Here is a 27,783-nt window from a genome sequence, read left to right as displayed (position 1 = left end):
TAAAAGATTCCCATTTCTTCAGTAACTTCTTAAACAGTAATTCTACAATTTGTGATCACAATGTCTGTTTTGTTGATTTTTCAGTGATTGTTGATGTGTTAGAATACCCAACCTTTTTCTTATCTTCATGGCTTTCTTGAGTCATTTGTAACAGTCATTTTAACCCTTGATGACAACATAAAATCTTTGCCAAAAGCCTTTTCTCTTCTAACAGTTTCACTGCATTTATTTCATTTTTAACTCAAAATTTAATGCAAATGCTTTCTTCTATCATTTTCAAACAAAATAAAATTACGACTCGTAATAAAGTATGTCCTAATTACTTGGCTGCAAAATGTGAACTGCTTATCTAATTTGGCTCAAAATATTGTTATATAAACAGTGCTGCCATTGCACTGTTGAAAAGACATAGTATGTAGAATTAAAAAATTCTTGTTATTTTTTTCATCACTCCTCATTCACAATATATTTACATGAATATGTAGATTTTTTCTGCATTTTAGTTTTAGTCACAGGAAAACTGTTATGTAATAAAATTCAGTAATGTTTATAAGTCAACCTGCTTCATAATGTTTTTTAAAATAAGTTATATTTTTCTTTTTTTCAGTCTGGCAAGATCGCAGAAGAGTTAGATTATGTTAACCATCATGTTAGAACAAAACTAGATGAACTGAAACGTCAAGAACTAGATCGTTTACGCAATTTAGCTAAATTAGCCCAAGATTCAGTTCAACATGATTCACCACACCTTAAACCTCCTGCACATCTTGATCATGCAAATCCAAATAGTTTCGAAATCGCTGATCTTCATAAACTTATTCGAAAGGTAAGCGTTGTGATTTTTAAATTTATATATATTTTTATTTATATTTCTTTTCTAAATTGGTTGTGTGTTCTTTTGGTTTCTTAAATATATTTATGCATCCTGTTGAAAAAATAATGCTTTCATGAAAAGAGAATATCTGTAATAATACAACTTTTGAAAGCAGTTGCTGGTTAACTGCATTTTATAAATACACTAAATATATCATCAGGAAGTCAAAAACCTTTTTTGTTGATTCTGAGTTTCAAATTATATATTGGTGTTATATTTATAAACCAATTATTAATTATTATTATGTATTATACATGGTTTATATATGAGTATATCAAACTATACATTTTGATTTATAAATTATATGTTTTTACTTCCTTGTACAAAGCAAAGGAAGTATTGTGATCACAAAAAATTTCAGTTTTCATTTTATTGGAAATATCTATTTTGACCATCCCTGAATGACTAGTTTCAGTGTGACATCTGTACATACATATGTATGTGCGTATGTATCTCCCATAGCTCTAAAATTATTAGATGTAGGATGTTGAAATTTTGGATTTAGGACTGTTGTAACATCAAAAAAATTTGGATTTTGGATTTTTTCTTAACTGCAGTATAATAAGCCCTCATTGAGAGCTTTTCAACAATGTAACATAAGTCGTACTTATTTTCATTGTTTCCAGAGTTATATACAAATAAAATTTTAATAAATGAATTATTTGGAACTTACAAGAGGGGCAGATCAGTTCAAATCAGACTTCATCTCCTTTTTTTTAACTTTTTTGTTCTCAATTTAAGTATATTGATTTATTAATAATTAACCTCTAATTGTAAAAAGATTTTTACAAAAAATTAATTTAATTATATAATTATTAATTGTAAAAATGCAATTAATAATTATAAATACATAGTAAATCAATAAATAATAATTCAATAAAAATAAAAAAACCATGAAAAACTATCAAAGTTATTAGTAAAATAAAATTTTATATACTTTTCATTTAAAAAAAAATGTGTATATGTAATTTAATAGGTGTACAAAGAAGTCATGTGGTGTCCACATTAGATTTTTTTTAATTTGATTTTCAAATTAATATTGGTTAGAGACAGATCATTTAGGTGTGTCTGATATTTAAATTGAAACAGTAGAGTTGTACATCATAATTAATTTATATTATCTGTTAACTGCATTCTTGATAGGTTTTTAATGTGTAATTCATTCTTTTTGTTCTGAACTAATCCTTACATTTCAGAGTATTTGCTGTATCTTAAATCTATAGTGTTTTATTCCAAATTTGTTAATTTTTCTTATTCAATCTTTTCTCTTACTAACCTTTTTTTTATTTAATTTACTTCATTCTTTTTTTCATGTTATAGATGTGTTTTGTCAAAGTTTATTTCATTTTTTATTACAAAATCATATATATTATTATAATAATAATTGACATACAATAAAGCATTCAAAAATTGTTTCTTTTTCTGAGCATACCAGTATGCAACACTATTTAAGGAAAGGCAGCTTTTAACACCAGCAGTGTACAAAAAAAGTATCTTGTGTGCCAAAGCACTTGCTAACTGGACCAAAGAAGACTGGAAAAATGTTATTCGACAAGTCACATTTTTATGTTCAGGGGCAAAGGGTTCCAAACATTTTATGAAAAGCATTAGATGAAGATATATCACCCGCTCATATACCAGCAATTAGTTAAATATTCCCAGAAAAAAATGTTTTGGGGTTGTTTCACATATAAAGACCCTTGTTCATTCCTTCCAGTAGACGGTATGTTGAAGAGTGATGGATATATCAAGATTCTGAAGGAAAGAGTTGTGATGACTTTAAAACAAATTTGTTAAGCACTAACAAGATTTGGCATCATACCATACTGCAAAAAAATATAAAAAATTTTCAAAGAATGAGGCATTAAGTCCTTCTGTTATCCAATTAACAATGTAGTATAATGTATGCATAGTTAAGTGCTGTAACTAATTGGTTGTATAGATAAAAGAAATATTAACTGAATACCATAACCAATAAAATACAACAGAAGAAACGTTTAATCATGTTTGTGTGATTGTAACACAGAATTAAGGGTACCGCTCATAATAATATAGTAGTTAATATAAGGGTTAATTTTTTTCAAGGTCTGATCGGTCATGAAATAAAAACTCGTGCAAAAATCAGATGAACCTTTGTGAATATGTGCTGCGCAGCGTCTCTAGTATGGCTTTCAATCACGCCACATCACTTCGTTTAGTTCTGAATACGCAGCTAGCACGTAAACATGTCTACAACAATAGCATCTCCCGCCAAGTGTGAAGTGCATGCGGTAATTCGATTTCTTCAGGCTGAGGGGTGTAATGCAGCTGAAATTCATAGACGAATAAGTAATGTGTATGGTGAAACTTCAATGAGTGACAGCAAAGTGCGACAATGGTGCAGAAACTTTAAAGCAGGACGTACAGATGTTCATGATGCAAGCGGTCAAGGAAGGGAGCGAGTGTCAACCGATGTTCTTGTTGAGCGAGTGGATGAGGCAATTCGAGAAAATCGTCGGTTCACAATTTCTGTATTGAGTAATTTGTTTCCTGAAATTTCAAGGTCAGCTCTCTACACCATTGTGAGTAAGAGACTTCAGTACCACAAACTGTGTGCGAGATTGGTTTCCAAGATGCTGTCCGACCATCACAAAACAATGAGAATGGACGCCTCCCTAACGTTTCTCCAGCGCTACCACAATGAAGGAGAAATTTTTTGAACAAAATTGTCACAGGGGACGAGACATGGGCCCATTTCGAAACTGAAGAAACAAAAGAACAATCCAGACAGTGGATGCATTCTCATTCTCCCAGTACACCAAAGAAGTTCAATTGAACCTTCTCCAACAGAAAGTATATGGGTACTGTGTTCTGGGACCAGAATGGAGTTCTATTGGTGGAATTCATGGAACGTGGCACGACCATCACTGCAGCCTCATACTGCATGACTCTTCAATGTCTATGAAGGGCAATTCAGAATTCAGAAAAGCGGAGAGGAATGTTGTCATCAGGCATTGTCTTTCTCCATGACAATGCTCGGCCGCATACTGCAGCTGTAACAAAGAAGCTCCTGCAGCATATTTTCATTGGGAAGTGTTTGATCACCCACCATACAGCTCGGACTTGGCTCCATCCAATTTTCACCTCTTTGCTCACATGAAACGCTGGCTAGGAGGACAACATTTTGGCACAGACATTGAGCTGCAGACCAGCGTAGAAACATGGCTGAAAACACAGGCGGCTCCGTTCTATGACAAGGGTATTGGAAAGTTGGTACCACACTACGATAAATGTCTAAATCGGATTAGTGACTACATAGAGAAATAGCGTAACTATGTAAGTACTTGTTACAAATAAAAGATTTTTTATTTTCACCGTGGTTTTAATTTCGTGACCGATCGGACCTTGAAAAAAAATAACTCGTATAAATAGCAACTTGTTACATCAGAATTGCCACGAAGGGAATTTTTTCAATACTTCATTGAATATCATAATATATAATTTTTTTTATTTGTTTACAAGCCATTGTAAACACAATTACTATTATAATTAGAGACATTAATTATTATTTGATTTATTACATACATTATTATTGTTATTATTATTTAAACTGCAATTTCTTTGACTTATGTTTAGAAGAAAAGCATTTTTATTTTACTTTGATAACTGTTTATGAACTTATACAAGAATAATTCATTGATTGGTAAGTCTTCATCAATTTGTTCTCCTGTGGACTGTTTATTACTTTGTATTCCTGTTGTAGCAAAGAGGTCTTCATATTTTGTTTTCCCATCTAAAGAAGTCACGCTGTCAACTCTTGCAGAAGTTTTTCTTTGGCATAAAAAAATGTCTTTATTAATGTGACCACATAATGCTTTACAAATAAGTTTCATAATTTCCAATCTGTCTTCAAATAAGACATTTCCAATCTGATTTAGTTCAGGATGTCAGGGATAATCGTAAAATTTCATGACCCTTAGGCTGAAAAATTTTGTCTACATTTTAAATTTCATTGGAGTTGGTTCGTTGCATTTTGTTGTCTTCCTGTATGACCTCGATCTCAACATAGAAGTAGTAAATGAATAATTTCTGTTTTTTTAACCAGTTTTGCATGTCTGCTTTCATTAAATTGTGGTTTGGGTTATGAAGTGGGTGGGTTATAATAATTCTATTGAAGGTTCAAAGAAAAATTTTGTTTGTTATGAAAAAGATTATATTTCTAGCATATTTTAATATTAAATGCTCTTTTAGAATTTTGTTGTGATTATAATCAACACTAAAATTGCAAGTAAAAATTAACAATATTAAAACAATACTACTGTATTCAGTGGAAAATCGGCAGAGCAAAGGAAATTGGATGAAAATTCTGGCTGTCATACTATCTTAATCATGTCATGTTGTACATCGCAAAAAGATGATGACTGATCTCTTTTACAATCACGAATCAAAGAAATTACAGATTCTACACCTTGTGATACTAGGATAGATACGGGATACTGCATTGAAATCAGCAAAAATTCTCATATAATCTAATTTCTACACATACTCCCTTAATCCATTTTTTTATTAATCTTAAGATTAGATCCCAGTTAGATTAATTTGATGGTTTTATTATGTTGAACAATAATAGTGCTAGTAAAAATAATTTTCTGTTTCCTTTAGGTTACTGAAGATTTAGAAGAAGCTGACAGAAAAAGAAAAGAAGAATTCAAGCAGTATGAAATGCAGAAAGAGTTTGAACAACATGAAAAAATGAAAACAATGGATGAAGAACATAAAAAGAAATACCAAGAGGAATTGGAAGAATTGAAGAAAAAGCATAAAAAACATGAACCAGTAAATTTACTTAGTTTTTTTTTTATTTGTAATGTGTAGAATTCAAATATAAATAAATCATAATAATGGCTTTAATTCAAGTAAGAATTTCTTTTGAAATACTTTCTTGAATTGCAAGGAATCATTTGGAATTGTTACAATTAAACAACATATTTTTTTAAAAAATGCTGGATTTTGTAAAAACAAATGTACTTCTTTATTTTACAAAGTATTTCAAGAGATTTCTGCCATCCTTTTTAGGCATTCATTTGTGATTAGTTTTTTCTGTTTGTAACTAAAAACTTGGAGAAAATTTGCTATCTAGTTTCAGTGGAACAGACAATTTCACTGCTCTTATATCAGGGGTCTTTGACCCTTAATACTGCTTATTTAACATTTTTTCCTATTATATTTTCTTTTATATTTATAGTCAAATAAAAATTTTTATACTTTTTTAATCACGTCACAAAAGTGCGGGTCTGTGCATTCAGAACACAGAACTTATGCCAGTCCCCTGGCTATAGAATATACGGACAAAAATCAGATCTTTTTGCCAACTTATTTATTATTTACAATCTTGGATTAAAATTTTGTGTGTATTCATACACAAATAGCAATGAAATATATCCTCTTGCTTATAAATAAAACAGGTTGAAATAAAAAAATCAATATTAGCATTAAAGCTGATAATAAGTGCCCTAATCATATGGTTAAGTTAGAGAAACATACAGTCTGCTTGTTTCACTCTTAAGGCATCTATCAACGTACCACTCCCTTTTCATGGGCATCTTGATTTAGTTAATACAAAATAGTCACTACAGCGAATATGAAATATAAATAATCCATATCTGGTGAGTATGGAGGTTAGTCTAGCTCTGTCATTTGTCAAAAAATTGTCTTAAAATGTGTCTGCTGACACGTTGCCATTAAGCAGGAACCAATCCTTGGTTTTAAGATCCAGTCGCATGTGACAAATTCAATCCAATAAATGTTTCAGGATAGTTTGATAGAGAGCAGCAGCAGCAATTCACAAGCTGTAGACTCATTCAGTAATTTACACACCTTTGATGTTTTCATTGCTACAGCTGGTTACCAGCCTCCTTCCTTTACTTGAACACCTGCAAACAAGACTTGGCTTCATCATGATTTGCTTGTTTTATCAAAAATATCTTCATAGAACAGATCTGCAAACTACTAACCTAAAGTGAATGAACTTTGATTTTGTTCACAAGGCTTCTCTTAGCAATTTATAAAATCGCCCACAAGATTGCACCACTAGATCTGTTTTTATAGCCTCAGTCCTGGAAATTTCTGTACGGACTGTGTTTACTGAATTCATAAAGTAACACAGAGTTTATTAGCAAAGTGTAAATGAATATTCAAAAGACAATATAAATGATTAAGAAGAAATAGTATTTCAGTTGATAAAAATTCAAACCAAAACAAAAGATGTTTTATGTTAAGAACTACAATGTTTTTTTTATTTTATATATTAAAGAACACATTTATAAAGTAGCTATATAAAAAAATTAAAAAAACAACTGCATAAATAGTAATTTTAGATAAAATGGAATATGAAAGGCTCATAATTTTTTTTTTTAAGTTAGTAAAAAAAGGAAATCTTATAAAAACATTCTTGAAAATTTACTTGAATCCATTCCTCAACTTTAGTGTTATAATAAAACTCATATGCTATCTTTATTATTATTAACAAATTTAATATAAATACTGGTGTATTTATATTAAATTTGTTAATAATAATACTGGTGTGTGATAATTAGTTTTACAGAAACTGAAATATTAAAAATAATATGATCTCACATACTTTGTAGCTTGCATCTAATGTTAATGGACATCTAATGTTACCCATACCATGTAGATTAGATTTAGGAGCAATAAGAGGTCTATCTTTATTTGATAGCACTACTAAAGTGGATTTTTGTGTTCAATTCTGAACAGGAAGCAGATTATTTGGACATTTCCATGCTGCCCCGGTAAAAAAATGGCTATTCTACTGGTGCAGCATGACACAATGCTAATTGGGACAAGTTACAGAAATAAAATTGACCAACAACCCACAGAGGGACTGTCTCTGATTGGGGGTAGTCTGATAAGTTAGTACTCTAAAAGTGACCAATGGATTTACATTAGAATTGGCAGAGAAGTGAAATTTGATAACTGATTGATTTATCTTTGCTGTTTAGATATTTGTATTGTTCTGTCCTACTCCTATTGTTATCTGAAAATAGCTGGAATTTTTTTTTGTTGGATATTGCAATCCTAAATTGGGATAGATTCTTTGCTATAACCAAACCTTAACAATAAAAGTATGCCAAAGTATTTCTGTCAACAGCCATTCAGATTCATTTATAATATCATTAATACTGCAAACCACTATCACTGATTATCAGAAATATAGAACTGGTGAGGAAGAGATCATACCTATTATAGAATTGAAATTTTAAAAATGTATTATCTGACTACAAGCTGAAAAAATAATCAAAATATTTAAGTTTCATATAAAAATAAACTTACTTTTGCATTTAATTTTGAGAATGCTGATTTGTATAATTGTAACACAATTTTTTTTTCAGTTGCATCATCCAGGTAGTAAACAACAGTTAGAAGAAGTTTGGGAGAAACAGGATCAGATGGGTCAACAAGAATTTGATCCTAAAACATTTTTTTATTTACATGGTAAATGTCAATACGAAGTATTATTTATTTATAACAAAATTAAACTTTTAATCCATTTTCCAAATTAAATAGAAGTATTTTGATAACATGAAACAATTTTGAGTATGTAAAGGTATTAAGAAGAATGGTGCTTTATGTTATATATATAAAATATGCTATATATTATTTTATTTATATAATACAGCCAAAGTACGTGTAGAAAATTAATGTACAGCTAAATATATTTACTTGTGTAATTTGAAAAAAATCTTTCCCACTTTTAATCCCATTTACAGTAACAGGTAGAATTAATTACTAGAATATATTTTTTCATCTCTTATAAAAATATTTATAATGTATAAATTATGGTTACAGCTTGTTTTTCAGTGATAGTGGATAAAAATTGGATGCGCCATAACATCACAGCAGTAGTTTGTGGTCGGAATAAACAATTTGTCAGTTAAGATCAGAACTCTGAGCGTAAATCATTGTGGGTGGTTCTGAAAATATATACTTACTTTCTGAAAGTATATATTTACTTTCTGAAAATATATTTTTATTATTTTGCTGACAGATTATATTCTATTGATATCAGATGAGTTAAGACTTATGAGATTATAGATATGTTTTGTTTAATTTGGTATGGTATTGTTAATTTGTGTACAGTGGACATATGGTAACAATTGTTAAAAATAAAAATAATCATAAATTAATGTCACCATCCACGATCATAATATAGCTAAATCCCCCTACTAAAGGGCAAAAATATATGTGTCTTTGTCTGTGTGTGCATACCATTTAGATGAGAACAAGCTTACATGATCAAACATACTGCCCGTCAAAAAATAATATGATTTTTTCTTAAATGTTTATAAACAATAAATAACTGTAATAATAATTATAAAATAAATTAATAAATTTTACTACTGTAATTCATTCATTCATTTTCATAGCAGATCTTAAACACAACTATTTTCGATAAAAATAAATCAATATTTTGTTGGAAGGTTAGTTTCCTATTCGATAATTTGTTTCGTAAATTAAATATAAACATAAATAATAAATTAATTTAATTTATATTTAAGCTTCCAGCTCTCGTAACTCTTTGAGTTAGTAAGTCTTTCAAACCCTTTTTTCACTTTTTGTTGATCAATTTTTATCATTAAAAAACATTCAAAACAAGAGGTAATCAATTTTGGACACCTAATAATAGCATTCCAAGATGCCACCAGTCAGGGCAACCCGCCCTGAGAGCCTAGCTACAGGACATGCCTACGGCATGCCTCTGCAGCTTGTATAGAACTAAAACTATGCATAGTTAAGACTAGATCAAAACAAGCTTTGTTTTATTGAAGTAGATTTATGATTAGCTACTGAAGTGTAATATATGTATAACATATTAGGAAATAAGGAACTTATATTAAGAACTATATATTAGGAAATATGGAGGCAAGTGTTCTTAACTATAATTGTAAATAAAGGTGTGCTTTCTGTATTCCTGTCTGCAGACCGAAACTTTCTCTGTTACTGGATAGAGACAATTAAGAGTTTGTGTAGCTCATATGCCACTGCTCGCCAAACAAATTATAAACATATTCAAAACTTGCAAAACTGTATCTTTGTTATGTAGGCTGTATAACTTTTATCATAAAATCAAATGAAAGTTAAATCACTATAAACTTTGTATCAAATGATAAATTTAAAAGATTCTGTTTCAGATATTTTGTCTTTCTATCTTTATGTATATAAGCATTTCTTTAATAGTTTATAGAATACTTTTATTTTTGAAATGATCTGAAATATTGTAATAGACTTTAAATTGTTACAGATCTGGATGGAAATGGTTTTTGGGATCAAGGTGAAGTGAAAGCACTGTTTCTGAAAGAATTAGATAAATTATATCAAGCTGGTGTTCCTGAAGATGATATGAAAGAAAGAGCAGAAGAAATGGAAAGGATGCGAGAACATGTTTTTAGAGAGACTGATACTAACAGAGATGGGCTTATAAGGTTTTTATTGCTTATATTTTATATGAGGGTTTTTCAGTAATTAAAGAGAGAAAAAACTGTAGAAAAATTATCACTTGTTCAATGACAATAAAACTATTGCTTTTTTCAACATAATCCCCAACTACTTTTAGGCATTTGTCCCATCTTACTCTGAACTTTCTTATTCCAGTAGTGAAGAATTTTTCATTTTGGTGCCTGATCAATTTTTATACTGTATTCTTGACCCGCGCATTATTCCTGAATTTGGTGGTGTAGTGAGAAGACCAAAACAACTGTGTGAGTTCAGTACTTTAAAGTGGATATGAAAACACCTCCCGACCCAACTTTTGAATAGCTTCTCTCATCTTTTGAACAGAATGGGATGGGCAATATGATGTCTTTTGAGAATATTATGCCTTTTGAGAACTAACCAGAATTTTCTTTTCCTACTATGATGATTTTTTGTTATTCTTCCAAATAACTGCAATAAGTTGGGCCTTTATACGAGTAGTCCCAAAACACTGTTAGCAACACTTTACCAGCCGACATATAGATTTTGAATTTTTTCCTGGTGGTAAACTTTGTAGTTTCAGTTCAAAATGATAAATCCAAGTTTCATCATGAGTAATTATGTGATCTAAAAAGCTTTATCTTTACCTAAATACCATTGTTTTAAGTTGTATACAATTTTGGATTTAGGTTTCATTGTGATTTCGAGTGGACCATCTCAAAACCTTGAACATGTTTTGCAGTAGTTTAGGTTATGGATAATGAAATGGACAATGCCAATGCTCATAGTACAAGTTTTCCAAATTTTTATGTGTCTGTCCTTCTGAATTAGATCATTAATGTGATTTTGCAAAGCATCAATCTAAATTTCCACTACAGTGAAAATCAGTGACACATGTTCTCTCTGGCATAAACCGTTAATCCACTTAAAAAAATTTATATAGTTTATACATTTTTTATACCACACCATTTTAACATCAGCAAGTAAAAATCTTACACTATACTTTTCTTCCATGGTGCATGTTGGAAGCGGAGCCAACATTTTTAAATAAATAAAAAAGGTTATAATAATGGTAATTCTTTTAGAATAGCTGATATTTTATGTTGGGATGCCAGGTTGAACATCAGACAGTTTCAGTTTACTCTATTAAATAGTTTTTCTGCTGTTGCTGTTTTGTCTTTAATTATTGAATGATCCTCATATCTTCTTTGTATGCTTTTATTAATAATTTCAAATAGTATGTGAAAAGTTGAAATAAAAATAAGATATTGTTTCATGTTGATCTTTAATTAATCTTTGTTATCCAAAAGTCTTAAATTATCTACGTTGTGAATTAAGCATCCAAATTAGTATGAATCATTTCTTCCAGGAATTAAAATAAAACAGATTACTTTTTATTATATTTGGATTCACTTACAATTATAGAGAAAATCAATTATAATATTGAAGATCTTAAGATATTGAAGATCAAGCATAAAGACCATGAAAGATATTAAAGAATTTTAATTTTTATAATAAAGTACTACATTTCTTATCATTTCTTACATTTCTTAATAGTCGCTTTAATATTGGAAGGACAGGTAGAAGGGAAAAATTGTGTAGGCAGGCCACGTTTGGAGTATGTAAAACAAATTGTTGGGGATGTAGGATGTAGAGGGTATACTGAAATGAAACGACTAGCACTAGATAGGGAATCTTGGAGAGCTGCATCAAACCAGTCAAATGACTGAAGACAAAAAAAAAAAAAAAATTTCTTATCACTATAAAAATATGTGTCAAGTTATTTTTATTTATTATTATTCAATATGAATATTTTACTCATTGAATTTCTTTAAGTGTAAGTAAATTAATTATTCATATGATATGATTTGTAAACAGCATCCTAAAAGATGCCTTACTGAGAAAATATACCTAAATAAAAAAAAAAACAACTTTCATTTATTAATAAAATTAGAATATTTTTGTTTTTGTTACTGAATTTATAACCTCTAGAAGCTGCTAAAAAAGTCTAATTTACTTTGTATAATGTTTTACAATGTTCACAATAAGAAGCATAAATAATTGTTATTTAAATTGTCAAGTTCTACAGATTTTGAAAAAGTGACGCAACCTTATAGGAAAATGAGTAAGTTACAATAGTTGAAAGTAGCCTCCGTAATTGAGTATGATTGTTTGCTTTTAAAGACATGTTGTAATGTTTGTTGAGAAATTAAACGACACTGAGTCGTGAAAGATTGTCATGAAGATTTGCCCGCATGACATTGCACACCAAACACCCACTTTTTGTATATGCAGAAGAGAATTATGCAGCTGATGTGAATTTTCTGCACACCAAATATGTGAATTCTGTGCATTCACATATCCTTCAAGATGGAAACATGCCTCGTCAGACTGAAACCAATGATAGAGTTCTTCTTCTGTCTGGCATTGCAGGTGACATGAACCACTGACAGGAAGCTACACGTTTCCCAGTTTCTGCCGTTAACATCTCCATGAACAACACAAATTCTGTATGGATGCATCTTTGCGCAATGTTATGTGAGCACTACCAATTGATAGACCAGACTGACTAGGTAGATTACACACATACTTCTTGGACTAACAAAATATGCAGCTTGCATGTCCATCAACTTTTCTGATATTAGCACTTTCAGTGTACCACTTTTGGCTGCATCAATACCATTCTTTTCTGTGAAGGCATTCTGGGTCTGGACATAACTGGCACATCTAATGTTTTGGGAGACAATGAATAGTCTCTGAAGACTTACATGATGAAACCCACAACAAAAAAAGTAAACATTCTTCCATAAAATTGCATCACTTTTTGAGCACTTTGTGTTTCAATGATTCTTATTAAATCAAGTTTTTAGACTTTATTAAAAACAATATTTTTTAAAAGTCAAGTGGAATGAGATCACATTACAACTTTCAAACCAATTTGTTATACCCCACTGTTGTGCCTATTAAGTAAAACTGTTGTTGAGTGATTTCCATATCCATACACAAATGTAATTTTGAGTACCTCCATCTTGTTCTCAAATAATGGGCTATTTTTTAACTGCAGGTAACACTACAACCATTAAAAGGAAGCTACATCTGTCAAAAAAATATGGTTTTGAAAATCTGTTTCTGGCTCACAGCAGATTAGAAATAGTTATGAAAATTCTTCACATTTCATTAAATCATCTACCAAATTTTATAACAGATATGGTCAATAAGATTTCATGATGATTTTAGAATATGATGCAGATTGCTGTATGAAGTATCAAATTCAGTTTATCTTTTTTGCATAGATTTCAGAGGGCTTTGAATAACAGATTGAGAGATAGTTATTATATCTTATCAAATGCAGCCGTTTAGGTCTCAGTAAATCATGTTTGCTTCCAATGATCTCTTTTACTTGTAGATAGTGTGTTTTGTTGGCAAGAGTATCTGGAAATTTTTCTTGAAATAACTATCACTTCACTAATCTTTCATTTTTGCTAATACTGTAGGACACACATTGCTTTATTTTAGTTTGAAATTCATGCTTGCCACTCACAAGATACAAAAAACCAGTTAGATTTTATTTTTGAAAACTGGCACCAACCCTGAAAATGAAAATGTTGTACTCATGCAGACTTTAGTAGATAATAAATTTAATTTTTCACTTCAATGAAGCAATTTTTGGTTTGGATACCTAAAATATCACAATCTTTGTTTTCCTCTATGGCTTTTTAATTTCTACACATTCCTCTATCACCAAATTAATTAAAAATTATTATTTTATTTATTTTTTATATCTTAAAATAAATAAAATGGGGAAATAATTGATTTTTGCCCACCAATCTAGTTTATGCTTTTACAAGAGTCTGGTACAAATTTCTCTTCACTCCTGTTTAGCAAACCTTTTCATTTAAAATTTTATCGACCCACATAATTTTGTATAAACATCCTTTGGTACTGCTACATTTGAAAGACAAATCTATTCATTTCCCTTCTGTTTTAGCTGTTGCCTATGTTTTACTCTCATAAAGCACTACTTCTCCACACAAATATTTTCAAGAATTTCTTTCTAATTTTTCTAACTATATTTGGTACTAGCAGCTTTTTTTTCTAATGATTGCTCTCCTTACATTTTTAAAAGTAGGTTTGCCGCCCTTTTCCATTATTGCTTATATTATAGTTTGAATTAATAAGTTCTTTAATAGAAATGTTTTCTAATTGTAATGTTAAAAAGAAGTGTGTTTTTGTTTTTGCATGTTATCACTTTATTGCAATTTTTGCCTATTTAACCTTTTTGTTGGTTAGATTCTGTCATTGCAAACGAAAGTAAATATTTTATTTTTAGTTTTCAATTGTTTGTTCTGAACATAAACTGGATGAAAAATTTGATTTTGGTTGTATTTTTATACTTAAAGGAAAAAGTATTGTAACTTATAGTGACAATTAAATCATGCTTATAGAATTAATTTTTTACTCTGCTCTTTCCTTTATTCCACATTTAGTATGTTATCAATATTTTAATACTTTTTATATCAATTACTGATATGCATGCCTTCCTCTGTGTAATTTTAATATTTTAAAAGTTTTATTACTAAAACTTGTTCTGATAAAGCAAAGATTTCTGTGAAAATACTAAACAGGGAAAAACAAAACCAGCAAATGTAAAAAAATGAATTTTATAAGTAATTGCAATATCCGTATTTTTAATGTATCTGAATTAGAAAAGAAGATCGTGGATACCGGTGTTCTTTGGTAGTTGGGTTTCAATTAACCACACATCTCAGGAATGGTCGAACTGAGAATGTACAAGACTACACTTCATTTACACTCATACATATCATCCTCATTCATCCTCTGAAGAATTATCTAAACGGTAGTTACCGGAGGCTAAACAGCAAAAAAGAATTAGAAAAGAAGAAAAATCAGTAACAGGAGACATATTATTAATAACAGTGTATGTAGTTTAATCATGAATTCTATTATTGATTCTCACCAGATGTTGCAAAAATAAGGCTCAAGCACTTGAAATTATGTTGACCATATTTTTTCTATTTTGCATCATTTCAGTAACACTTAAATAACTAATGGCCACATCATTACATGTCATTTTCACACTTAATTTTAACTTTAAATGTTTATAAAAGGTACATGAATGACTACACTGTACTACTTATTTCCTGTTAATAATATTAAATACTGATGAAAAAAATTATGTTCTGATGTTGTTTATAGAAAATGCTATAAACAAGTTGGCTATTGTTGAAAAACATAAACTATGTTTGTTATGCACAAGGTAAGGGCTGAAGGATTACATGATGTTGATGTTAATTATCTGGTTGTTGTAAAGCCTTTTGAATGTTAGAATGAAGCACTAAGGATGTTGAAAAATTAATAAAATAGAATTCCAATATGAACATAAACATGTAACATAACATAATTTGAATGAATTTGTTAAATGAGAATTTTTATGTTTATAAACTTTCTTGATTAGATCAATTTATAGAAAAATCATAAAATTTAAAAAAAAATTTTAAAGGCAGATTCTGAATATAGAAAGTAAAATGTTAATAATCAGGCAAGATTTCTTAATGTATGTTAAAATTGAATGTTTTTTATTTTAAATAATTAATATAGATCTGTTTGTATGTAGTTTTGAAGAATTCCTTTATCAAACCAAGAAACCAGAATTTGAAAGAGATCAAGGCTGGGAAACACTTGATCAACAACAGGTTTATACTCCTGAAGAATATGCTGAATTTGAGCGAAGAAGACAAGAAGAAATTCAAAGGCTAATTAAAGCAGGAAGAGTGAGTATATGTAGAATATTAAAATTATAAATGTTTTTGCAATTTTAAACGTGTGATAAGAAAGTTTTAAGACAGGTGCCAGCACTACTCAATAGGAGGGGATAGGTTTGCCTGCAGATGTGGCTAAAAAATCAGCTTCAGAGACTACTGGACTCTGAAAAGCTTTTGGGGATAAATATCAGATCGATCATTAGATTTTATGTGGTTCAACAGAGTCAAAGATAGCCACGAATCAATTGAAGATAATTCCCAGTCCAGCCGGCCTTCCACTTTAAAAACCAACAAAAACATTGTGAAAATTAACGCTTTAGTGTGCTCTGACAACCATATACTTACAATTAGGGATATGGATGTTGAACTGAATTAAAATTTTTCAGTTTTAAACTGATTCAGTCAATTTTAACCAAATATTTTAACATGTGTCACACAGATCCGTGAAAACAAAGGCACAATCATGACAGTGGAAGGGCCCAAATTCTTCACGATCAAAAAAAGCACAAAAAATAGGTTGAATATGAAGACAATGTTGGTGGTTTTCTTCAATTCTTTGGGTATCATACATCATGAATTTGCTTCAAGGGAGCAGGCAGTTGACCATGAGGCCCATAAAAGTGTCTGTCCACATTTCCACGAAAACATGCAGAAGAAAAGGCTTGCACTCTAGTGAGTCAAGAATTTGGTCTTCCACCACAACAGTGCACTGGCTCATTGTACATTCTTGATCATTGAATTTTTGGCTAAATTTCAAATTCATGTGCTTCCTCAATCCCTTGCTCCCCTGATTTAGTCCCTGCAAACTTGATTCATAAATTGGAATTTTTGCTGAAAGGTGACTGATTCGACTCATTATGCAAATACGGAGAGGGTTCTTTACTCTTTGAATATCAGGGTAACGATCTATCATTACCCATAATTAGCGCTAAAACTGTCAAGGTACTGATCTATCAGTACTCTGTTTAGTCTAATTTATTAAAATTGTAGCTAGATTGTGCTGGAATGTTGTATATTGGTTCTATATGTTTAATTCTACATGTACATCGATAGTATTCAGTTTTAGGTGACTGTTTCAACAAATTATTGATATTGAATGAAAGTCATGTTACCAGTTTCTGAAAATCACATTCTTCTGCATTGCACATAACCTAATACTTGTTTGCACTCATTTATTTTGTAATATATAACCTTAATTTTGTTTAGTAATTGTTTCCATATTTAATTTAATTAATATTTTTTTATTAATTTTAGGGTTTGATTTTTGTTTGTTATTGTTCATTTTTATGTATTTTTTCTGAAATGGAGCCAACACCGAACCCAAGTGGAAGACTTACTGACGATTATATTTATGAATATTTTGACAAGTACAGGAATTTTTGTAGATTTTATGAACATTGGTGATTTTTCTTCAAATTAGGTATAGTGAACATTTTTAAGTAAAAAAAAGTATAAATTGACAACAGCATGATATACAAGGTTTCAATAACACCTCTGCATGCCAGAATGAAAATGCTTGACAGTTTTAGCACATCCCACTCCAAAGTAGCAGAACGTAAGGGTTAAATCTCTTTAAAAAAAATTCCCAGAAATGCTTAAGTGGAAAAACCATTGGAGTCTGTGTTCAGTCAAAAGGGGAGTACTTTAGAGGAGATCTATCACAATAGCCTGTAAGTACTGTCATTTTGAAATTATAAGCCCAATCTTAAAACTTTCTGATCACTCACCTCTTATGTATAATTTTTTTCTCCCTCTATGGATCATGAGACCTTGCCAATGGTGAGGGAGCTTGTGCTCAGTGATACAGAGTAGCTGGACCAAAGGTGCAACCTTAACAGAGAGATATCTGTAGAGAGCCAGCCTGAGGAATGATTCCTGAAAGAGGGCAACAGCTCTTTCAGTACTTGTTAAGGGCACAGGTCAGGAGGACTTAACAGTCATATCAATCACTTCTGACTTAGCTGAAAGCAATGGAAAACTACAGTTGTTTTTTTTACTAGAAAATGTAGCTCTCTGCATTTTCATGTAACAGCCTTCCTCCTATTCCATAGGTAAACTAGTCCCCCATTCGGATCCTCTGGATGGGGGGCTTCCAAGGAAGGGGTCTCCAGAAAATTAAAAAATAACATTCTATGAGTCTTCAGCATGGAAGAAGTTTAAAAAAGGTTGGTAGATTAGAAAATTAAAGAGGGAAAATGGGTAGATTAAATGTAGATGTAGTAGGAATTAGCAAGGTTCGGTGGGAAGAAGAAAACGACTTTTGGTCAGGTGATTTTAGAATAATTAACTCAGCATCAAATAAGGGCAGGCAGGAGTAGGTTTCAAAATGAACAAGAAGATAGGAAGAAAATAGAGAATTTCAAAAAGCTTAGCAAAAAGATAAAATCAAAACCTAAGCCGATATTGTTAATTAACATCTATATATCTATATATATACACAAAGAAATTGATAAAGCAGTTAACAATTCAGATATTATAGTAAGGAATGAAAGAGGGGACCGACTTATTGAAGAAAGTACACTTTGAAAAAGCCAGGCAAGCTGCAAGATTATATCATGGTTACGCAAAAATTTAGACATCAACTCATCGACTGCAAAGCATATCCAGGAGCAGACATTGAAACGAATAATGAAATGTAGATTGGGGTTTAAAAACCTAAACAAAAGGTGTCAGATAAATCTGTGGAATTTAGTGAAGCTTGAGGAAGAAGAGTAAAGATTTTTTTGAGGAGGAGATCGCAAGAGGTCTGATCAAAAACTTAAGGTAGAAAATATACAGGGTCTGGCATATAAATCTGATGATTTTGTAGTAATTGTTATGTTGGCACCACTGTCAATGAGAAGGCAGGAGTGTTGTACATTGACAGGTCTATTCATGCTATTTCAGTAGCCAGTATGTCGTGGTCAGGTGAATGAGCATTTGTGATTGAAGCCTATTTTAAAAATACTGTTATTGTAACACAGCGTTTATTTCGCAGACATTTCAATTTAAATTGACACGCGTCTGTTCCTAGCAGGAATACGATATTGTTGTGGGTGAAGATTTTTAGGAACATATCGTCTGCTTTAAAAATGAAACAAACAGGACGAAACGGACTGTGAGAACGCCTGAAAACATTAACGCTGTAAGGTTAGCTGTTACGTGGTCTCCACGACGTTCAGCAGCGAGACATGCTGCTGCGCTAGCCATTTCTGATCTAAGTGTATGACGAATTCTTCATGCCGACCTGAAATTCCATCCTTATAAGATGATGTTAGTGCAGCAACTTAATGCAAATGATGGGCGTCTCGCAAAGCAGCTTGCGAGGTCATCCTCGAAAATGTCCACCAGGATGCCATTATTCTTTTAAGTGACGAGGCACATTTTCATCTGTCAGGAATTGTAAATAAACAAAATTACTGTTATTGGGCTTGTAAAAACCACTTCATAGTCAATATCTTACAGTGTGGTGTGTGGTTTCAAAGTTCGGTATAATTGGCTCATATTTTTTTGAGGAGTTAAATCGCAAAGTAACAGTAACATCTCATTGATACGTAAACATGTTGAATGAATTTCTGCGACCGAAACCGAATGACTTTCAAGGACATGAAATTTGGTTTCAACAGGATGGTGCCACTGCCCATACGGCGAGAATCGCAATGGATGTTCTGCGAGAAACCTTTCCTGGACGTTTGGTTTCCTGATTTGGCGACATCCCTTGGCCAGTGCATTCAACTGATCTGGCTGTTTGTGATTTTTTTCTGTGGGGGTATCTCAAACATAAAGTCTTCAGTAGTCAACCACAGTCAATTGCAGAACTCAAGGAGGCCATTCAACAAGAAATTGAAGCAGTTCCACAAGTGATGATTGAACGAGCACAAATTTTAGAATGAGGTTAAGTGAGTATGTGAGACATAATATTGAAATAAAAAAAATCGATATAAGTAATTCACTATAAATGTGAATTGCACATTTACATTTTACAAGCAAAAATTGATCTTAATTTGATATATTAAATGTTTTAATAGTATGAAACACAGTTTAATTATTATCCCTCAAAATCGTCAGGTTTATATGCCGGACCCTGTAGAAGAATGGGAGAATGTTAAAAAGGAAATTTTTAAATCAGCAAAGGCAAACTTAGGCATAACAAAGAGAACTAGTAGACTTGGATATCAGAAGATAATTGCAGCTGATGGATGTATTAAATCAGCAGAAGCAAACTTAGGCATAACAAAGAGAACTAGTAGACTTGGATATCAGAAGATAATTGCAGCTGATGGATGTAGAAAGTATAAGAATGCTAGTGATGAAGATTGTAAAAGGAATAACCAATAATTAAGAAATACTCTAAAGATCAAATTAGCGAAAGAAAAGTGTTCAGAAGTAGAAAGAGGAATGATCATAATGAGTTATATGTAGGAAATAAATTAGAAATCAAAGAAAGCAGGTATACATTTAGGAACAGAAAAATGTGAAGAATTTGGGACAATTTGAGAATTTGTTAGGAGACCAGTTTGGTTTCAGCAAAAGCGTAGGATAAGGGAAGCAATTTTAGCGCTCTGATTAGTAGTAGAAGGAAGAGTAAAGAAAAACAAACCATGGCATTTATAAAAAGGCATTTGATGATAATGTAGTCTGGAATAAAGTGTTCAGCATTTTAAAAAGTTTAGGGTTAAAGTATAGATTACTAACATTTACAGAAACCAAACTGCAACAATAATAATCGAAGAGCATAAGAAAGAACCAGTAACTTTTTAATTTTTACATAGATTTTAATGATTTTAAAGAACAATTTTGATCCAGAGTAACAGTGCAAGGTGAAAAGGTAAAGATGCTACAATTTGCTGATGGTATAGTAATTCTAGCCGAGAGTAAAAGAGATATAGAAAAAACAAATGAAGTCACCAGAACTACCAGAAAAGACTATGGAGGTAGAAGAATTTTGTTATTTGGGAATTACAGTTATTAAAAGATGGATAAAGCAAGAGTTGAATAGCACAGGTGAAACAAGCTTTCACAGTTGGAAATATAATTTGCTAACATTGTATTGTGGCAAATTGATGCATTTGGAAAAGCAAAGAAGCATTTGGAAAAATGTAAAAGCTATAGAAAAAATATAGCTAAAAGAGAGACAGACTTATAGGCCACTAAATAAATTGTGTAGATATTATTTCATACGTTGATTTACTGTAACTTCGTTTGGAATATGTATAATAAATTATGTAGATATTATTTGATATGTTGATATTTCAATTCTTTATTTTTTTGAATCCTATCAATATGGTTTTGGTTAGATGTGGGAGTAATGTTTTATTTATTTTGTTTATTGTTATAATTTAGTTCAATAAAAGTGTCATGTTTGTTTATTACTATTATTAATTATAAAAACTGTCAGCAACAAATTATGGGAGTATAAAAATTCCATCTCTTTCATTGAGACACTTGATAAAATTTTTAAATTAAAATTATTTATTATTTCCTAGTGTAAGTCAAAACATTTTTCTATTTTAGTGTAATTTTATATAGGTATTTTTAAATTATTAAAATAAATTCTAAAACAAAAAATATTACTGATTCTAATTTTTTCCATTTAGCTTCCACCTCATCCTCCAGGTTACCAAGGGCATCCAGGATATCAAGGACATCCAGGAATTCCACCTCAACAGGTTTGTTTCTATTATTATTTTATTACAGTAATTTGATCTGAACAAAATTTCACATGGTCATCTTAATCAAAGATGTTCCAAATGTTAACCATAGATAGATAAAATGCAGAAATGAATGAATCCACCTGGAAGCCGCATTGTTAAAAAGTTAAAAAAATTGAATATGGTTACACGAAAGATTCAAAAGGAATACTTTTAATGTTTTTGTTAATTTTTTATTAGAAAAATAATTAAAATTAGAATATAGCAAAAAGAAGTAGTAGTAATAGGCCTAGACACAGAGAAATAAAAAAAAATACAAAAAAATTACAAAAATATATTTGATTAAATATAAAAAATTATTTTTTAAAAAAGCATTTATTTAACTAATATTAATATTAGCATTAATAAAAAAAGGAAACAAATTATAAAAACCCTCTAAAAAGTAAAAAATAAGAATTAAATCAAATTTAGAATTTTAAGCAAAAAAATATAATATATTAACAAATATAATGTAATAATTAAAAGTAGTGAAAATATTTATTTAAATAAAAGCGTGGTGCAGTTTTTATAATTTTTAAAACAACACAACATTTATTTTTACAATTAATTTTCATTTTCAATAACGACGCGAGGAGGTGAAAAGGTCTGCTGGAACCTCTCCAGTTGAGATTGACTAGCGAAAGTTCATCTTTGAATTCTGCTTGTAATCTAAGCCAAATTGAACGCACTCTTTCCGCTAAAAGTTTCATTTTAATTAATTATGAATTTTTATTTAATGAATTCATAATTACGATTACAATTATAATAATTAATCATTTTTCAGATTACCGACAAAATATAATAACTTTGTGCAAGATTTCTAAATTTAATTTTTATTTTTAATCTTATTAACCCTTAAGGTGTCATCATCTCGGTGCAAATTTGAACCATCAAAGAATTTGAGTTATTTTATTACAGATAAATAAATTATATACATATACTAAACAACCTCATTAAACAAAAAATATATTTTAAAATACAGCAAATGTCTATAAATACTTATTCGAAAACATTGTTATAAAAACTGCCACTAAATATTTTCATTACTTTTAATTTTAAAATTTAATAATTATTACATTTATTTATTGGTTATTTATATAATTTATTTTTTACTTTTCAGTGCATTTTTGTATTTGTTAATATATTATATTTTTTACTTTTTAGAGGGTTTTTCTAATTTGTTTTCTTTTTTTATTAATGGATTTATATTAGTTAAATAAAAGCTTTTTAAAAAAAATATTTTTTTTTTAAATCTAAAAGAAGTAAAAATATTTATTTTTACACATCAAAGTTACATATGTGTACCAAATTTCAATCATTTTCATACGATAGTTCATGAGAAATAAAAAAATTTTCAACCAAATGCATGAATTTAGCATAGGGGTAGCGCGTGGGGGTGGGTCATATCAAATTCCGACACCGTAGTGCTGTATTGTCATCGAAGTTACATACGTGTACCAAATTTCATTGATTTTCATACGATAGATCAAAAGATATAGCAGTTGCAAGATTTCATTATTCCTAAAGCGAGTTAAATAAAATTTTTTAAAAAACTGCTTTATGTTAAAAAAGATCGCACAGAATCAATTAAAGTTTTTTTAGTTTATTGCTTCCACATTAATTGAAAAGTAATGTAGCAATCATGTTACTTCAATCAGAGAAGTTTTTATACAATTAAAGTACTTGTAAAACAAGCCCTTGAACATTTTTTATCGGGAAAAACTAAATCCTTAAAAAAGGATTAAAACACCTTAAAAAGGCATTTTTTGCAATAGCTCTTTGCAAAATTTAGTCCATTATATAAATAATTATGTTTGCAAAAGTGATAAAATTTGATATACCACTACGTCATTAAATGCAATTTAAAGAGGTGAAAAATGCATCCTAGTGGCTGAAAGTATTAAAATTACCCATATTAAAATTACCCACAAAATGAAAAAATTATTAAAATTGCTTCAACAGTTGCTGAATAATTGTATGACTAGTGATGCATAGACCTGTCTGTGCAGCTTCAGAAAGTGTACGAGTGGAATAAGAGCATCCCACGTGATCTCTTTTAGCATTCTGTAATTAAGTGATAATACTTTCCAATTTTTTTTTTTTTTTAGTATCAATATCAACAAATGGGACCAGGAGCTCAACAGTATGTTCCACAAGGGCAGTATGCTGCCCAGTACCCAAATACTGCTTATCAACAGCACCCACAGCAACAATACGCTCAGCCACAATATCATCATCAGCAGCAGCAAGGTTATCCACAATATCAGCCACAACAACAACAACAACAACATCAGGAAACTGGTGCGAATCCAGTTCTAGCTGAGCAACAACATGTGCAACATATTCCTCCACCGTCTGCTTCTGTTCATTTACCTCCATCTAATGTACAACAACAAGGGCATCAACAACCCGTTAATGAACAACCAGTACTGCAACCTGTAGCAGGACAAGCACCACCGCAACCTGTTGCTGGAGGACAAGCACCACCACAACCTGTTGCTGGAGGACAAGCACCACAACATCCTAACATGCAAGCTGTCCCACTACCACAAGTAAATGTCGATAATAAACAGCAACAGCAATTTGGAGGAGCAAATTCTATACCAAATCAGCATCAACAACAACAGCATCAACAACAACAACCAGTCCAGCAGCAGCAACAACCAGTCCAGCAGCAGCAACAACCACAAGCTCATGATAAAAATGCTGAACCTACAGTTCGTTTTCGATCAGGTATGCCTAAACAACCACTACGATCTTCATAAACAAGAGTCAGAGAAATAGATAATTTCTATTGTAAATATATGAACTAACATATACCTTTTTTATTTACTTTTTTTAATTTTGTTTTTACATTAATTTTCATAAAGTAATTAATGATAAAAATTGTTAAATAATGATAAAGATATTAGATACTCATATTGTTTCATAATTATAAATATCCTTGAAATACATAAGTATCATAAGTATGATTTCTGTTTGGGATGTACTTCTGTTGTGTATTTTGAATGTTCAGAATTTGTCATACTGTTCTATGTTTTGATTTGCAGTGAAACTAAATTGATTGAGAAAATTAACCAGTAGTTAATTCTGTTTCGTTTAAAATTCAGCGTTGAAATATTTCCACTTAAATATTTAATGATCTCAAATCAAGTATCTATGCCAAGAACATATATGAACTTTGGCTAAGGTAGGTAAGTAAATTTGAAAAGCAAGCTATATAAGAAGATTATATACCACAAATGTCATTTCAATCATGAGTTATTTGATAATTGCACATACAGCTCTTGCAGTTTGGTTATTTCTGTAAAATATACTTTTTTACCTATGCATCATTCTTTATGCATTATAGTTGGTTTTTACTCGAGAAATTTATAATAATAAAATAATTTTTTTTAACAATTAAAAGTTGTCATTTATTTTTAAAATAAATGCTTGTGAAAATGGTTTGTTAAATATGTTAAAAGCTAAAATATATACGTAACATTCTCTGTTCACTTGATTATGCACTTTAGTGTTTTTGTTATTACAAGGAAAAGCAATAACTGTTTATATAAATTATGAGGGCAAATTATTTAATACAAATTAATAATACAAATTATTTAAGAAGTACTTTATTCATACCTTGAAATAAAAATGTAATTGTTATGAATAAAAAAGTAAAAAAAAATACCATTAATTCTGCACAAAGTTGTGTAAATTAAATTATTTTTAATTAAAAAGTATAAATTATGAGGGCTATCAATACAAATTATTGAAGAAGTACTTTATTCATACCTTGAAATAAAAATGTACTTTATTCATACCTTGAAATAAAAATGTAATTGTTATGAATAAAAAAAAATACCATTAATTCTGCACACAAAGTTGTGTAAATTAAATTATTTTTAATTAAATAGTTTTTAGTATATTAATTTTTTTGGTTTTTTTTAAATAGGTTCTGAACAACCCCAACGATAAACCATACCAGATAATGCATCCCCCTGGGTAAGCAGGAATAGAGATTACGTATGGGTTTTTAATTAAAAATCTGAATAATAAAAATACTAATTATTTATTTAGATTATGCATAATTTTTGTTTATAGCAAATCTTGTTTGTAGTAGTTAGTCCTTTATAATGCTGTGATTAATAATAATTATATGTAACATTATATAATATACATGAGTGATTTATTTTGATGTAAAAACCTACGATTGTGTTATGAAATGGTTGCTTTGAAATGGTCGTACATATGTATCTATAAGTAAAATGATGATATTGGTAATAAAAGGTTAATTACTCTAAGTTTCTCAAACTTTTGAGTTCTAATAAAATTAAATGTATAATTATTTTAAATTCTTTAATTTGAAGTATGTAGCACAAATTTTACTATTATAAAGGTAATTACAACTATGTATTAACCAAATTGCACAAACTTTTATATTTTGGTACTATAAAATAGGTTCAGTTCATGATAAGATTTTAATATATAAAACTTTTTTCTGAAATCATATCACATGGCTTTTCTCTTACTCTTAACATGTCATTATAATTATGTTGCCTAAATATTCCAATAGCTTATTTTATCAGTTACTCGCAATATCTTATATTTTGTTGGGAAGCCGAAACCAACATGTCATTATAATTATGTTGCCTAAATATTCCAATAGCTTATTTTATCACTCGCAAGCCGAATTTTGTACCAAAATTCAGCTTCTTAAAAAAATTGTACATTATTTTTTTTATTTTACATCATTCTTATTAACATTCCTTTAAAGCATTTGTAAATAAGAATTGCATTGTTTGTAAAAGGCAAGTTTGTATTATTAATAGCTATGGTTTTAGTTGTCATTGATTAAACATTCCACGAGTGCTCTCTATCAATCAAATTTTTACTTTTCTATTTATATATATAAATATATCAATATTAAAATGTAATCTTTTTTCTTTTATATATTTTTTCCTATAAATTTTTATCTTTGATAGATTTATATGATGATTAGTTCTTAAATTACTTTCATTTTTTAAACAGTTTATTAAAATAAATTTTTTTATTCTAGAAAAAAGAATGTACATATTTATTTGTATGTTTAGAACAAATTTAAATTAGCACTGATAACTGTAGTTATCTGCTGGTAGCAAATAATCAAATCAATACTTCTTAACCATAAACAGGTGTCACACTTTTTTCTTTGAACCTTGAATTTCTTTGCCATTATTTTGGACATAAATATGCTGATATTAAGTAAAGTATTTGCTCATATAAAGTAATAGTTGCTACATAAAATAAATTTTTTTTATTTATGGAATATAACTTGACTCTGCCAGGCCATTCTGTATGCTTAACCAAGCAGGTCAGACAGTGTGACATTCCTCATGTCCAACCCATTTTTTCTGTTTACTGGGTTTCTTTTTGGTTTGGTTCCTTAATTGCCAGAATTCCTGGAATTTCACAATCATTTTGCTATTTACTATAGCAAAATTAACTTTTTAAAGCTAAGGCTTTCAACTTTACAGACTTAAAATTTATTGTTAGTTTTAGTAATATTTACCTCAAGTGAGTTATGTTGAACGACCTTAGCATTTAATATTAAAATTTATTGTTACCTTTAGTAATTATATTTACATCAAGTTATACAAGATTATAGCTATTTCAATAGCTTAACATTAAATGATCAAAGTTTTGTTTTTGTTTTCTTTTGTATTTTAACTTATTTAACTAAAATATCTAAATAAATTAACTTATTTAACTAAAATATCTAAATAAATATCTTTAAAATGGTTGTATTTATTTATTTTTGTAATCATGGTTAATCATAGAAAATATTTTTATCACAATTGACTCAATTGTGATAGAAATGAGCTGAACAAAGTTCAGCTCATAGAGGTTGTGATTTGTTCAGCTCATTTCTATCACAATTTTATAACTTTTTCAAATTCCTTATTAGTCAATTTAGAGAACAATTATAATACTTAACCTATAATAAACACAGCTTTCTTCTTCTTTC

General features: G+C 29.8%; 1 protein-coding gene across 2 annotated transcripts in view; it reads left to right on the top strand.

The window, feature by feature from the left end:
• LOC142329587 (nucleobindin-2-like) overlaps positions 1–27,558 on the top strand; it is a 44,318-nt gene extending 16,760 nt beyond the window's left edge. Inside the window, exons 4-11 of one of the 2 annotated variants that reach the window (XM_075374294.1) lie at positions 608–826; positions 5,516–5,689; positions 8,263–8,365; positions 10,173–10,353; positions 15,978–16,134; positions 21,702–21,773; positions 23,903–24,527; positions 25,732–27,558. In XM_075374294.1, the coding sequence (XP_075230409.1) occupies positions 608–826; positions 5,516–5,689; positions 8,263–8,365; positions 10,173–10,353; positions 15,978–16,134; positions 21,702–21,773; positions 23,903–24,527; positions 25,732–25,754 (1,554 nt within the window). In that variant the 3' untranslated portion in view covers positions 25,755–27,558. Of the gene's footprint in view, positions 1–607; positions 827–5,515; positions 5,690–8,262; positions 8,366–10,172; positions 10,354–15,977; positions 16,135–21,701; positions 21,774–23,902; positions 25,711–25,731 lie in introns of those variants that run through there. The other variant, XM_075374293.1, reaches the window with a different exon arrangement.
• The last annotated feature ends 225 nt before the right edge of the window (positions 27,559–27,783 follow it).

The sequence above is a fragment of the Lycorma delicatula genome, chromosome 8 (assembly GCF_047948215.1).
Source record: "Lycorma delicatula isolate Av1 chromosome 8, ASM4794821v1, whole genome shotgun sequence".
NCBI classification, from domain to species: domain Eukaryota; kingdom Metazoa; phylum Arthropoda; class Insecta; order Hemiptera; family Fulgoridae; genus Lycorma; species Lycorma delicatula.
The sequence above is the reverse complement of the archived record's forward strand: the minus strand, read 5'-3'. Positions and strand labels throughout refer to the sequence as shown.